Below are 13,578 nucleotides of genomic sequence, written 5' to 3' on the forward strand. Positions count from 1 at the left end.
GGCTTTCTTCTTGTAGGGGCGGGTTTCCTCTCTCAGACCGTCAAAATTACCAAATGTGTGCTCTGGTGGTGTCGCCAAACAAACAAAATTTAACTCTTTTTTTTTCTTCTTCTTGTAGTGTGGGCGGGACGTAGCCCAGTGGTAAAGCGTTCGCTCATTGCGCGGTCGGTCTGGGATCGATCCCCGTCGGTGGGCCCATTGGGCTATTTCTCGTTCCAGCCAGTGCACCACGACTGGCATATCAAAGGCCGTGGTATGTACTACCCTGTCTGTGGGATGGTGCATATAAAAGATCCCTTGCTGCTGATCGAAACGAGTAGCCCATGAAGTGGCGACAGCGGGTTTCCTCTCTCAATATCTTTATGGTTCTTAACCATAATATGTCCGACGCCATATAACCGTAAATAAAATGTGTTGAGTGCGTCGTTAAATAAAACATTTCTTTCGTTCTTCTTGTAATCTTTGTGCTAGTCACTAACATATGGCGTCAAATTCAGGAAAATGTGTGTATTTAAGACACAGTATTTGACCGCCATTTTGTTAGTAAAAAATAGACAAGTCAATCTATTACATACATAGCGTATAGGCTACTCTCTAGTCCTGACCCTATATATCAACAAGACACTGCTTTAGAGTACACTATAATTAGATGTGCTGTTTCATACAATTTATATAAATCAAATATAATTCACGGATATCATAAATCCTCACAAGTAAACCTATAATGAAAAAAGAGAGAACATTTTTTAACATTTGTACATTTGTAATTAACTATCAGCGTAAGTTAATATTTGGTAATAATTAATTTAGTATCAGCGTAAGTTAATATTTGATAATAATCATTATTAGCGTAAGTTAATAGCCTATTTGTTAATGTTTGGTAATAATTATTAGCGTAAGTTAATTTTTGGTATTAATTAGTATTAGCGTAAGTTAATATTTGGTATTAATTAGTATTAGCGTAAGTTAATACTTAGTAATAATTAGTATTAGCGTAAGTTAATATTTGGTATTAATTAGTATTAGCGTAAGTTAATACTTGGTAATAATTAGTATTAGCGTAAGTTAATATTTGGTATTAATTAGTATTAGCTTAAGTTAATGTTTGGTAATAATTAGTATAAGCGTAAGTTAATGTTTGGTAATAATTAGTATAAGCGTAAGTTATTATTTGGTCTAGAGAGTTGGGAAGATGCTCGCTGGAGTCACATAGGTTAAGCATTCGGATCAGAACCAGTGGATGTATCATATGCACTTTCTCCACTAACTGGTCCTTCAGATACCAGTCGTGGAGCACTAGCCAAGTGATGGGACAACATGCCTATCTAGCCTAAATTTATCTCGTTCCAGCCAGTGCTCACAACTGGTCAAAGGCCGTGGTATAGCTAATGGTATATAGTTTATGTGTACTAAATGTCATTATATATATTATATATATATATAAAAGTCTTTATCAGGAAAATAATTATTTTGCAATTGGCGTGAACTTGACAGAGAGAGAAAAAAAGAGTGAAATGTGTTTAATATTGAATGTAAGACAGTGTTCAGAAATGGCTGCTTGCAAGATAAAATATATATCGAAATTTCATAATCTTCTTAGTACTCATACAAAATTCCATGGAAATGATGGTGGCCATTTTCGAGCTAACTTTAACACCTACCACGGTTAGCAAAATGACCATTTCTCAAAGACTACATGGAATAAAGAGCCCAAATTTTTGATATATTCATGTGGATGATTGAGGAATATTTGGGACAAATTTCAAGGGAGTATGAGTCCCTAAATATTTGTTGATTTGAGATGGATGGACTTTTAGTAACGTCCTTGAGTTATCTCTGAATTTTCCGACTAATATGTTTGTGCGTGCGTGAATGTTTTAAATATGACAATATTTTGATAATGAAAGTACATTAAAACAAATACATTATTTTATTACATTACTGACAAACAATTTATTTTACTACAAGGTAAGACGAAGACAGACACAAGTGAAGGACGAACAGTAGGCCTATATATTATGTCAGTAACTTACTTGAACATATTATATGTCATTGCTATTCTTGCAAGAAACATGACCTTTTATATGGATATTATGCATTATCCCCCCCCCCCCCCCGGAGCGGAACTCTCTTTTCTACGGAGGAGGGATGGGTCGTTACATCCCTCGGAACCACCACCACCCCCCCCCCACCCCCCCCCCCCGGTTACAGACCAGCCATTTGCACAAAATATAATGCAAAAACAATTACACAACTTTATGTCTTATTTTCACCAAAGAAAAACAATCGTTCTTGAATCGTAATTATAAAATAGTTTGTTTTTCTATTTATAAAACTACGATTATCCTACGTGACTTTAATTTATACAACCTAGCTTTGCTGTCATCTTTATTGGCCATATTTTATAAATGTTGTTTATCACAATGATTAATAAATAAATAAATAAATAAATAAATGACAAATTGAGGAATGTTGTTGTGTTTGCTTTTTGTCAACTCATTTCCTTTTCGTCTATTGGAAATGTCCTGCCAACAGTATTAATAATACGCATCACTTGTCCAGAAAGGACGAAAATTACTGTCCCGAGTTTACTACTATTGTGAGATGGTTATTTTTACTAATGCTAGTCTCAGACTACCAACTGTCAGTAGAAAGTTGGCCAACTCGAGGGTTGCGTTGTAACTTACGACGGGATTGACAACTAATGGGTTATACGACGCGAATCGAGTTGTAAGAGCGCTTAGACCAGCAACTGGACAGTCGTAAATGTTTTGAGATCAGAACATTCTGCTAGCAGTGGGTAGTTTGAGTCTAGCATATCACAACGTAGTTTTTTTACGACATATTAAATACATGCTCTTGTTTAAAATATCAGTGTCTCTATATTCAACTTGTGTCTGGTCGTCCTAATGTTTTGTAGTACCTCATTTTATATCGTAATGTCTATTTTGTTTCTTCAAAAATACGAAATTATCAATGGGGAAAATCCCGTTAGAGCTGTTAAAACCATTAGACTGACCACAATAACACTGAATGTACAGACTGTGATACTCTAAACAAAAAGAAATGTGTTTTAACATTTGTAATTTTAGTTGTAGAAAAGGCTTTGTTTGTCTTAAACATGTTACAGTGGCCGCACACTCAGGACAGTGTTTTTAAAGACTTAACACATCTCTTCCATACACACCCAGGAGTCTCTTTAAAGACTTAACTTAACACATCTCTTCCATACACACCCAGGAGTCTCTTTAAAGACTTAACTTAGCACATCTCTTCCATGCACACCCAGGAGTCTCTTTAAAGATTTAACTTAACACATCTCTTCCATACACACCCAGGAGTCTCTTTAAAGACTTAACTTAACACATCTCTTCCATACACACCCAGGAGTCTCTTTAAAGACTTAACTTAACACATCTCTTCCATGCACACCCAGGAGTCTCTTTAAAGACTTAACTTAGCACATCTCTTCCATGCACACCCAGGAGTCTCTTTAAAGATTTAACTTAACACATCTCTTCCATACACACTCAGGACAGTGTCTTTAAAGATTGAAGTTAACACGTCTCTTCCATACACACTCAGGACAGTGTCTTTAAAGATTGACGTTAACACATCTCCTCCATACACATACAGGGCAGTGTTTAAAGATTGAAGTTAATACATCTCTTTCATACACACCCAGGAGTCTCTTTAAAGACTTAACTTAACACACCTCTTCCATACACACTCAGGACAGTGTCTTCAGATTGACGTTAACACATCTGTTCTATACACACTCAGGACAGTGTCTTTAAAGATTGAAGTTAACACATATCTTCCATACACACTCAGGACAGTGTCTTTAAAGACTGACGTTAACACATCTCCTCCATACACACCAGGGCAGTGTCTTTAAAGATTGAAGTTAACACATCTCTTTCATACACACCCAGGAGTCTCTTTAAAGACTTAACTTAACACACCTCTTCCATACACACTCAGGACAGTGTCTTCAGATTGACGTTAACACATCTATTCTATACACACTCAGGACAGTGTCTTTAAAGATTGAAGTTAACACATATCTTCCATACACACTCAGGACAGTGTCTTTAAAGATTGACGTTAACACATCTCCTCCATACACACCAGGGCAGTGTCTTTAAAGATTGAAGTTAACACATCTCTTCCATACACACCCAGGAGTCCCTTTAAAGACTTAACTTAACACATCTCTTCCATACACACTCAGGACAGTGTTTTTAACGATTGAAGTTAACACATCTCTTCCATACACACTCAGGACAGTGTCTTTAAAGATCGAAGTTAACACATCTCTTCCATACACACTCGGGACAGTCTCTTTAAATATTGAAGTCAAGTCAACACATCTCTTCCATACACATTGAGGGCAGTCTCTTTAAATATTGAAGTCAACACATCTCTTCCATACACACTCAGGACAGTCTCTTTAAATATTGAAGTTAACACATCTCTTTCATACACTCTGGGCAGTCTCTATAAAGATTGAAGTTAACACATCTCTTCCATACACACTCAGGGCAGTCTCTTTAAAGATTGAAGTCAACACATCCCTTCCATACACACCCAGGACAGTCTCTTTAAATATTGAAGTTAACACATCTCTTTCATACACTCTGGGCAGTCTCTATAAAGATTGAAGTTAACACATCTCTTCCATACACACTCAGGACAGTCTCTTTAAATATTGAAGTTAACACATCTCTTTCATACACTCTGGGCAGTCTCTATAAAGACTGAAGTTAACACATCTCTTCCATACACACTCAGGACAGCGTCTTTAAAGATTGAAGTCAACACATCCCTTCCATACACACTCAGGACAGTCTCTTTAAATACTGAAGTTAACACATCTTTTTCATACACTCTGGGCAGTCTCTATAAAGACTGAAGTTAACACATCTCTTCCATACACACTCAGGACAGCGTCTTTAAAGATTGAAGTCAACACATCCCTTCCATACACACTCAGGGTAAACTCTTTAACTATTGAAGTCAACACATCTCTTCCATACACACTCAGGGCAGTCTCTTTAAAGATTGAAGTCAACACATCCCTTCCATACACTCAGGGTAGACTATTTAACTATTGAAGTCAACACATCTCTTCCATACATACTCAGGACAGCGTCTTTAAAGATTGAAGTCAACACATCCCTTCCATACACACTCAGGACAGTCTTTTTAAATACTGAAGTTAACACATCTCTTTCATACACTCTGGGCAGTCTCTATAAAGACTGAAGTTAACACATCTCTTCCATACACACTCAGGACAGCGTCTTTAAAGATTGAAGTCAACACATCCCTTCCATACACACTCAGGACAGTCTCTTTAAATACTGAAGTTAACACATCTCTTTCATACACTCTGGGCAGTCTCTATAAAGACTGAAGTTAACACATCTCTTCCATACACACTCAGGACAGCGTCTTTAAAGATTGAAGTCAACACATCCCTTCCATACACACTCAGGGTAGACTCTTTAAAGATTGAAGTCAACACATCCCTTCCATACACACTCAGGACAGTCTTTTTAAATATTGAAGTTAACACATCTCTTTCATACACTCTGGGCAGTCTCTATAAAGGTTGAAGTTAACACATCTCTTCCATACACACTCAGGACAGTCTCTTTAAATACTGAAGTTAACACATCTCTTTCATACACTCTGGGCAGTCTCTATACAGACTGAAGTTAACACATCTCTTCCATACACACTCAGGACAGCGTCTTTAAATATTGAAGTCAACACATCCCTTCCATACACACTCAGGACAGTCTTTTTAAATACTGAAGTTAACACATCTCTTTCATACACTCTGGGCAGTCTCTATAAAGACTGAAGTTAACACATCTCTTCCATACACACTCAGGACAGTCTCTTTAAATATTGAAGTTAACACATCTCTTTCATACACTCTGGGCAGTCTCTATAAAGACTGAAGTTAACACATCTCTTCCATACACACTCAGGACAGCGTCTTTAAAGATTGAAGTCAACACATCCCTTCCATACACACTCAGGGTAGACTCTTTAACTATTGAAGTCAACACATCTCTTCCATACATACTCAGGACAGCGTCTTTAAAGATTGAAGTCAACACATCCCTTCCATACACACTCAGGACAGTCTCTTTAAATATTGAAGTTAACACATCTCTTTCATACACTCTGGGCAGTCTCTATAAAGATTGAAGTTAACACATCTCTTCCATACACACTCAGGACAGCGTCTTTAAAGATTGAAGTCAACACATCCCTTCCATACACACTCAGGACAGTCTCTTTAATTACTGAAGTTAACACATCTCTTTCATACACTCTGGGCAGTCTCTATAAAGACTGAAGTTAACACATCTCTTCCATACACACCCAGGACAGCGTCTTTAAAGATTGAAGTCAACACATCCCTTCCATACACACTTAGGGTAAACTCTTTAACTATTGAAGTCAACACATCTCTTCCATACACACCCAGGGCAGTCTCTTTAAAGATTGAAGTCAACACATCCCTTCCATACACTCAGGGTAGACTATTTAACTATTGAAGTCAACACATCTCTTCCATACACACTCAGGGCAGTCTCTTTAAAGATTGAAGTCAACACATCCCTTCCATACACACTCAGGGTAGTCTCTTTAAAGATTGAAGTCAACACATCCCTTCCATACACACTCAGGACAGTCTTTTTAAATACTGAAGTTAACACATCTCTTTCATACACTCTGGGCAGTCTCTATAAAGGTTGAAGTTAACACATCTCTTCCATACACACTCAGGACAGTCTCTTTAAATACTGAAGTTAACACATCTCTTTCATACACTCTGGGCAGTCTCTATACAGACTGAAGTTAACACATCTCTTCCATACACACTCAGGACAGCGTCTTTAAATATTGAAGTCAACACATCCCTTCCATACACACTCAGGACAGTCTTTTTAAATACTGAAGTTAACACATCTCTTTCATACACTCTGGGCAGTCTCTATAAAGACTGAAGTTAACACATCTCTTCCATACACACTCAGGACAGTCTCTTTAAATATTGAAGTTAACACATCTCTTTCATACACTCTGGGCAGTCTCTATAAAGACTGAAGTTAACACATCTCTTCCATACACACTCAGGACAGCGTCTTTAAAGATTGAAGTCAACACATCCCTTCCATACACACTCAGGGTAGACTCTTTAACTATTGAAGTCAACACATCTCTTCCATACATACTCAGGACAGCGTCTTTAAAGATTGAAGTCAACACATCCCTTCCATACACACTCAGGACAGTCTCTTTAAATATTGAAGTTAACACATCTCTTTCATACACTCTGGGCAGTCTCTATAAAGATTGAAGTTAACACATCTCTTCCATACACACTCAGGACAGCGTCTTTAAAGATTGAAGTCAACACATCCCTTCCATACACACTCAGGACAGTCTCTTTAATTACTGAAGTTAACACATCTCTTTCATACACTCTGGGCAGTCTCTATAAAGACTGAAGTTAACACATCTCTTCCATACACACCCAGGACAGCGTCTTTAAAGATTGAAGTCAACACATCCCTTCCATACACACTTAGGGTAAACTCTTTAACTATTGAAGTCAACACATCTCTTCCATACACACCCAGGGCAGTCTCTTTAAAGATTGAAGTCAACACATCCCTTCCATACACTCAGGGTAGACTATTTAACTATTGAAGTCAACATATCTCTTCCATACATACTCAGGACAGCGTCTTTAAAGATTGAAGTCAACACATCCCTTCCATACACACTCAGGACAGTCTCTTTAAATATTGAAGTTAACACATCTCTTTCATACACTCTGGGCAGTCTCTATAAAGATTGAAGTTAACACATCTCTTCCATACACACTGAGGACAGTCTCTTTAAATATTGAAGTTAACACATCTCTTTCATACACTCTGGGCAGTCTCTATAAAGATTGAAGTCAACACATCCCTTCCATACACACTCAGGACAGTCTCTTTAAATATTGAAGTTAACACATCTCTTTCATACACTCTGGGCAGTCTCTATAAAGATTGAAGTTAACACATCTCTTCCATACACACTCAGGGCAGTCTCTTTAAAGATTGAAGTCAACACATCCCTTCCATACACACTCAGGGTAGACTCTTTAAAGACTGAACTTAGCACGTCTCTGCCATACACACTCAGGGCAGTCTCTATAAAGATTGACGTCAACACATCCCATAATTCAAAGTCATATTTAGATCGCATTTTAACTTGGGGGAGGGGCTGCTTTTTTTGACGCCTAAGCTATATAATTTTAAATGCCACTCGTCCCTCCGCTCAAAACCATCAATCTGCCAACACATGTTTTAACTGGCTGGTATATTTCCGACAGTAAAAAGGGATTAACAGCTGTCGTCTGCTTCGCGTAACGTAACATGAGGTCATCTAACAAGACGAAGCGAAACAAGCCTACTTCATAACAATTAAAATGGGGATTGAGAACTCGAGGTAAGTTAAGAACCAAACAGTTATGTTTTGAACAGTTTTGTTTTTGTTTAACGACACCACTAGCGCACATTTATTTATTAATCATCGGCTATTAGATGTCAAATATTTTGTAATCTTGACATATAGGCTTAGAGAGGAAACCCGTCACATTTTTCTATTAGTAGCAAGAGATCTTTTATACCAGTCTTGGTGCAATGGCTGGAACGAGAAATAACCCAATGTATATACCGACGGGGATCGATCCCAGACCGACCACGCATCAAGTGGGCGCTTTACCACTGGGCTACGTCCCTCCCCACATTTTGAACAGTTTATAAATACACATACATGTATGAGCAATTTGTCAAATGAGAACATCTGCAGTTGTGATTTAAATTATTCTGAAATTGTTGGCATGTCTAACATAGTCAGGTTGCCTATGAGTAATCAAAATATGTGTAAAATTAGTCGACGGATATTTGTGAAGCAAGAAAACAGTAATCATAAATATCGAACACTGAAGAAATTATATTTTTTTTTAATGTTATCATGTGGCACACGTATAGTATTGATGTTTCTTTGTCCTGTTTTAAACATTGATGGTAATAATGATGATGATGATGATGATGATGATGATGATGGTGATATTTGTTTATTTGTTTGTTTTGTTCATCGACACCACTAGAGAACATTGGTTTATCAATCATCAGCTATTGGATGTCAAACATTTGGTAATTTTGACATATAGTTGATGATGGTGATGATGATAATGGTGATGACGACGACTAAAACACCCAGTACCTAACCAAATATAACTGTTGGTGTGGGTAGTTAAAAAGGAATAGAGACACAGTGACAGGGGGTTCTCCGGCTAGACAAAAACAGGCACTTTTTCCAATTTTCTACGAGTAAGGGGATAATGACGTTAAATAACGACACCATCAGAGATATGGAGATCGATCAAATCGGCCCATGTTAGTGGCATAGCAGCTGGGCCGAAAATGAACTTACTCTCTGGTATTGCATGGACATGTGTTTTGTGCTTGTGTGTGTATTTGATTTTGTTCTGCTCTGTTCAGTTCGGTTCTAGTTCTGGTTCTGGTTCTGGTTCTGGTTCTGTTATCGTTTTGTTTTTGTTTTTATTTTTGTTTATATGTTGTTCAGTTCAGTTCTGCTCGTGTTTGTGATAGTGTTTTTGGTTGTGTGTTTGTGTTTGTGTTTGTTTTTGTTTTTGTTTTTGTTTGTTTTTGTTTTTGTATTTGTATTTTTCTATTTGTATTTGTATTTGGTTTTGTTTTGTTTGTTTAAATATGCTTTGGAGTGTAAAACAGGAAGTAGTCCAACGCTCGCCTAAGGTGCGCTTGGGACATAAGATCGATCGCCGTCAGTAGATTCGGGTTTTCCCCCGCCATAACAGTCCCTCGCGACTGGCATCTATCATACCGTGATGTAATCTGTCCTGCCAATGTGACGGTGCATGTAAAACAGCCCGTCTGCTTCCTGGTCGGAGTACGTGGTGTGGCAGCAGCGGGTTTCCCCTCTCCTTATATAAATCAAGTGACACACCAAAATAGCCGTGCTATCTCTTCCTTTCATCTATCAGAACTTTGTCAAAAACAAGCATATTGCCCGGCACTTATGTTTTAAATCTGTCATTCGCATTACACAAACAAGCGCGCGCGCACGCACACACAAACACACACACAAACACACACATAGACACACACACACACACACACACAGACACACACAAACACAGAGACAGACGCAGACACACACACACACACACACACACACACACACACACACACACACACTGATAGAAAGAAAGTCATGAATGAAAGTTGTTTTGTTCTTTGGTTTTATTTGGTAAGATTTTGTTTAATGTTTTCGACTAGGCGTTTTGTTATTTCGTGTACGAGTATGACGTGTATGATTGGTGCAATGGGTGTATTAGAAATTAAAAGATTAAAGTTATATCGACTGCATAAAAAGTATAAAGATGTAATATTGGACTGAACATCACTAATGTGAGACTGAATTTGTTAACACGATCGGCTTCCTGGGGGATGGTTTTGGTTGCAGTTCCTCGTTCCTGGTTGTATTGATGTGACCCCGAATTTCTTTCCATTAGGCCTAACTCAGTGTCCATGAGATCTCATACCTTATTTATCTTTCATATTTTCTGCTCAGATATTTGTGTCTCCCTAAGTCCGAACCCAGCGGGCGTGAAAACCTGACTCCCAAATCTGCGATTTTCCAAGCGCGATTTTAGGTCGTGGCAATCCCGTAGAGGGTGTATACTACCAAATCAAATCCCATAGACGACAATAGTAACATATGCGGCTAAAACTCCTACCTGCAACGTATCAACCGACATAAACGCCACGGATATAAATACTACCACCCCTTACACTTAAAGTGAATCAGAAAAAAATGGGGGTCAAGCTGCTCGTTTCTGAGATAACGGGTAGCGTCTATGACTACCCTAGTTCCGCACAAAATTCGAGTACTTTTTTTTACAGGTACCCCATACATGTTTCAAACACAAGGCTACTTGACACATTGGTACTAGATGAAATAAAATTGCACATTTATTTTACCCAGATGAAACTATTATTTTTTACAACCAACACACTCACATTTATAACCAATCACAGGACTTGTGGTGTTCACTTCTCTATCAAAAGTTGGGTGCACCTCGAACTTTGACCCAGCCGGAAGTTATTTGGTATAGTACTACCTATAAAGATTTAAAATAAATATTTTGATACAGGATTCACAAGCTGTACATGTATATCATTCGGTCCTAATTCAATAAACTGTCGTAACTCTGCGATCTAGCAACATAATGCAATGCACGCACACGCACACACAGACACACCCACGCACGCACACGTCATGCAGGGCCAGGCAGGCAGGCAGGCAGGCAGACAGACACACACACACACGAACATACACACACACATACACGAACACACGCACACACGCACACATGCAGACAGACAGACAGGCACACACACACATACATACACACAACAGAAAGAAATGTTTTATTTAACGACGCACTTCAACACATTTTATTTACGGTTATATGGCGTCAGACATATGGTTAAGGACCACACAGATTTTGAGAGGAAACCCGCTGTCGCCACTACGTGGGCTACTCTTTCCGATTAGCAGCAAGGGATCTTTCATTTGCGCTTCCCACAGGCAGGATAGCACAAACCATGGCCTTTGTTGAACCAGTTATGGATCACTGGTCGGTGCAAGTGGTTTACACCTACCCATTGAGCCTTGCGGAGAACTCACTCAGGGTTTGGAGTCGGTATCTGGATTAAAAATCCTATGCCTCGACTGGGATCCGAACCCAGTACCTACCAGCCTGTATACACACAACAGACACACACAGATACATATACACACAGACACACACACACACACACACACACACACACACACACACACACACACACAGAAACGCGCACAGACACACACTGAGAGAAATTCATGAATGAAAGTTGTTTGGTTGTGCGATTGTTTTGTTTTGTTCTTTGGTTTTATTTGGTAAGTTTTTGTTTATTGTTTTCGACTGGGCGTTTTGTTTATTTTATGTACGAGTATGACGTGTATGATTGATGCACGTGCGCTTACATTTTCATACTTAACATGTTTGAATTATTTTTTTACTATTAAAATAGTAATACTAATAAATAAAAAGATGCGTCCAACGTGGGGCTCGAACGACTGAGCTAGCCGGGCATATAAATCACTCTTGTAAATTTGGAATGCTATTATTGCCTTATTGATGTCATATTTAACATTATTTTATTTTATTTTATTATATTAAATAGAGAATACTACATGATTGGCCGTTAGATACCATTTGCCTTACAACAAGTTGTTTTAAAACGTATCTAACGAGTGAAAGCGAGTTGGATGCGTTATTAAACAACGAGTTGTAAGATAAATGGTATTTAACGGACACGAATGTTGTATTCCAGGGCGACCAACCTAATGGAAATATTTTTCTGGTATTTTCATTTTTAAGCACGCGAACGCGCCTTTCAAAGCAATAGTTTAAGGCACGCGAAAACGCCATTTTCAAAAATATAAAAAATAATTTAAACAGCGCCATATTTGACATATTTTAAAAATAACAACAACATGGACATAAGCTCCAACTGGCTGCTGTTAGATCCACATGTAATAGTGGAGCTAATTTTATTTAGATTGAGAATTATGGATCCGTTTCTTTTGTTTTCGTACGATCGCAAGTGTTCTGTTATATGTTCAGGTTTTTACACACCGTGGCGAAGTTGCATGCATCACCATAGAACCGATATCTGCCCCGTAGTAATTACTGTATGATATTTGAAATATCTTTAAAATAAATACATAAACTACATAGCAAGTAAGACAAATTTCATACATGACTTCAGTTTACTCGATTGTTAAAAACATTTTCATTGGTCGGCTGTTGACAAGTACAGCCAATAGACAAACGTCTTAGTAATAGCACAAAACAGTCGATAATACCAAGTTGAGGTTGCAATGGAGAATGCAGAATGATAAACTCCTGTTTAATAAACTTGGGATTTAAAAATATAGAAAATTTAAAATATATTTAGAAATGGTTGCTTCCCCAAAAAATAATGATAGCGAATTTGGAAAAAATTCCGGATATTTGGCATTAATTCCGGAATTCCGGATATGGGTTAAAAATTCCGAATTTTTCGGAAAATTCCGGAAAGTTGGTCGCCCTGGTATTCTATTTCTTACATGTATAATACATATCCTGAAAAAAATGAAGTTTTAAAATAAATTTATATGCCCTTTTCAACGAAAACCTATTTACGACCCTTTTGCTTATAGTTAACTTGCGCGTCACAGACAAGTCAATTTCAATCTTGTACGTCACGGAGTGATCGATTCGACCGTTATTATTTATTTATTTTCTAGATGGTATGACATTGGTGACCTGGTCATCATCTAGGAGCTGCCAGTCGTATGTCTTTAAAATGTTAAAGCACGTATGTGTGTTATTGTTAACAAGTATGTGTTATAAAAAAT

At 37.9% G+C, this 13,578-nt stretch overlaps 1 protein-coding gene across 1 annotated transcript in view; it reads left to right on the plus strand.

Moving 5' to 3' along the window:
* The first annotated feature begins 8,389 nt into the window (after positions 1-8,389).
* Positions 8,390-13,578, plus strand: part of LOC121380834 (retinoic acid receptor alpha-like) — a 32,557-nt gene continuing 27,368 nt past the window's right edge. Inside the window, exon 1 of the mRNA XM_041509818.1 lies at positions 8,390-8,526. Within this exon, the coding sequence (XP_041365752.1) occupies positions 8,507-8,526 (20 nt within the window). The 5' untranslated portion in view covers positions 8,390-8,506. The remainder of the gene's footprint in view (positions 8,527-13,578) is intronic.

Source organism: Gigantopelta aegis, chromosome 9 (assembly GCF_016097555.1).
Source record: "Gigantopelta aegis isolate Gae_Host chromosome 9, Gae_host_genome, whole genome shotgun sequence".
In the NCBI taxonomy this organism is placed as follows: domain Eukaryota; kingdom Metazoa; phylum Mollusca; class Gastropoda; order Neomphalida; family Peltospiridae; genus Gigantopelta; species Gigantopelta aegis.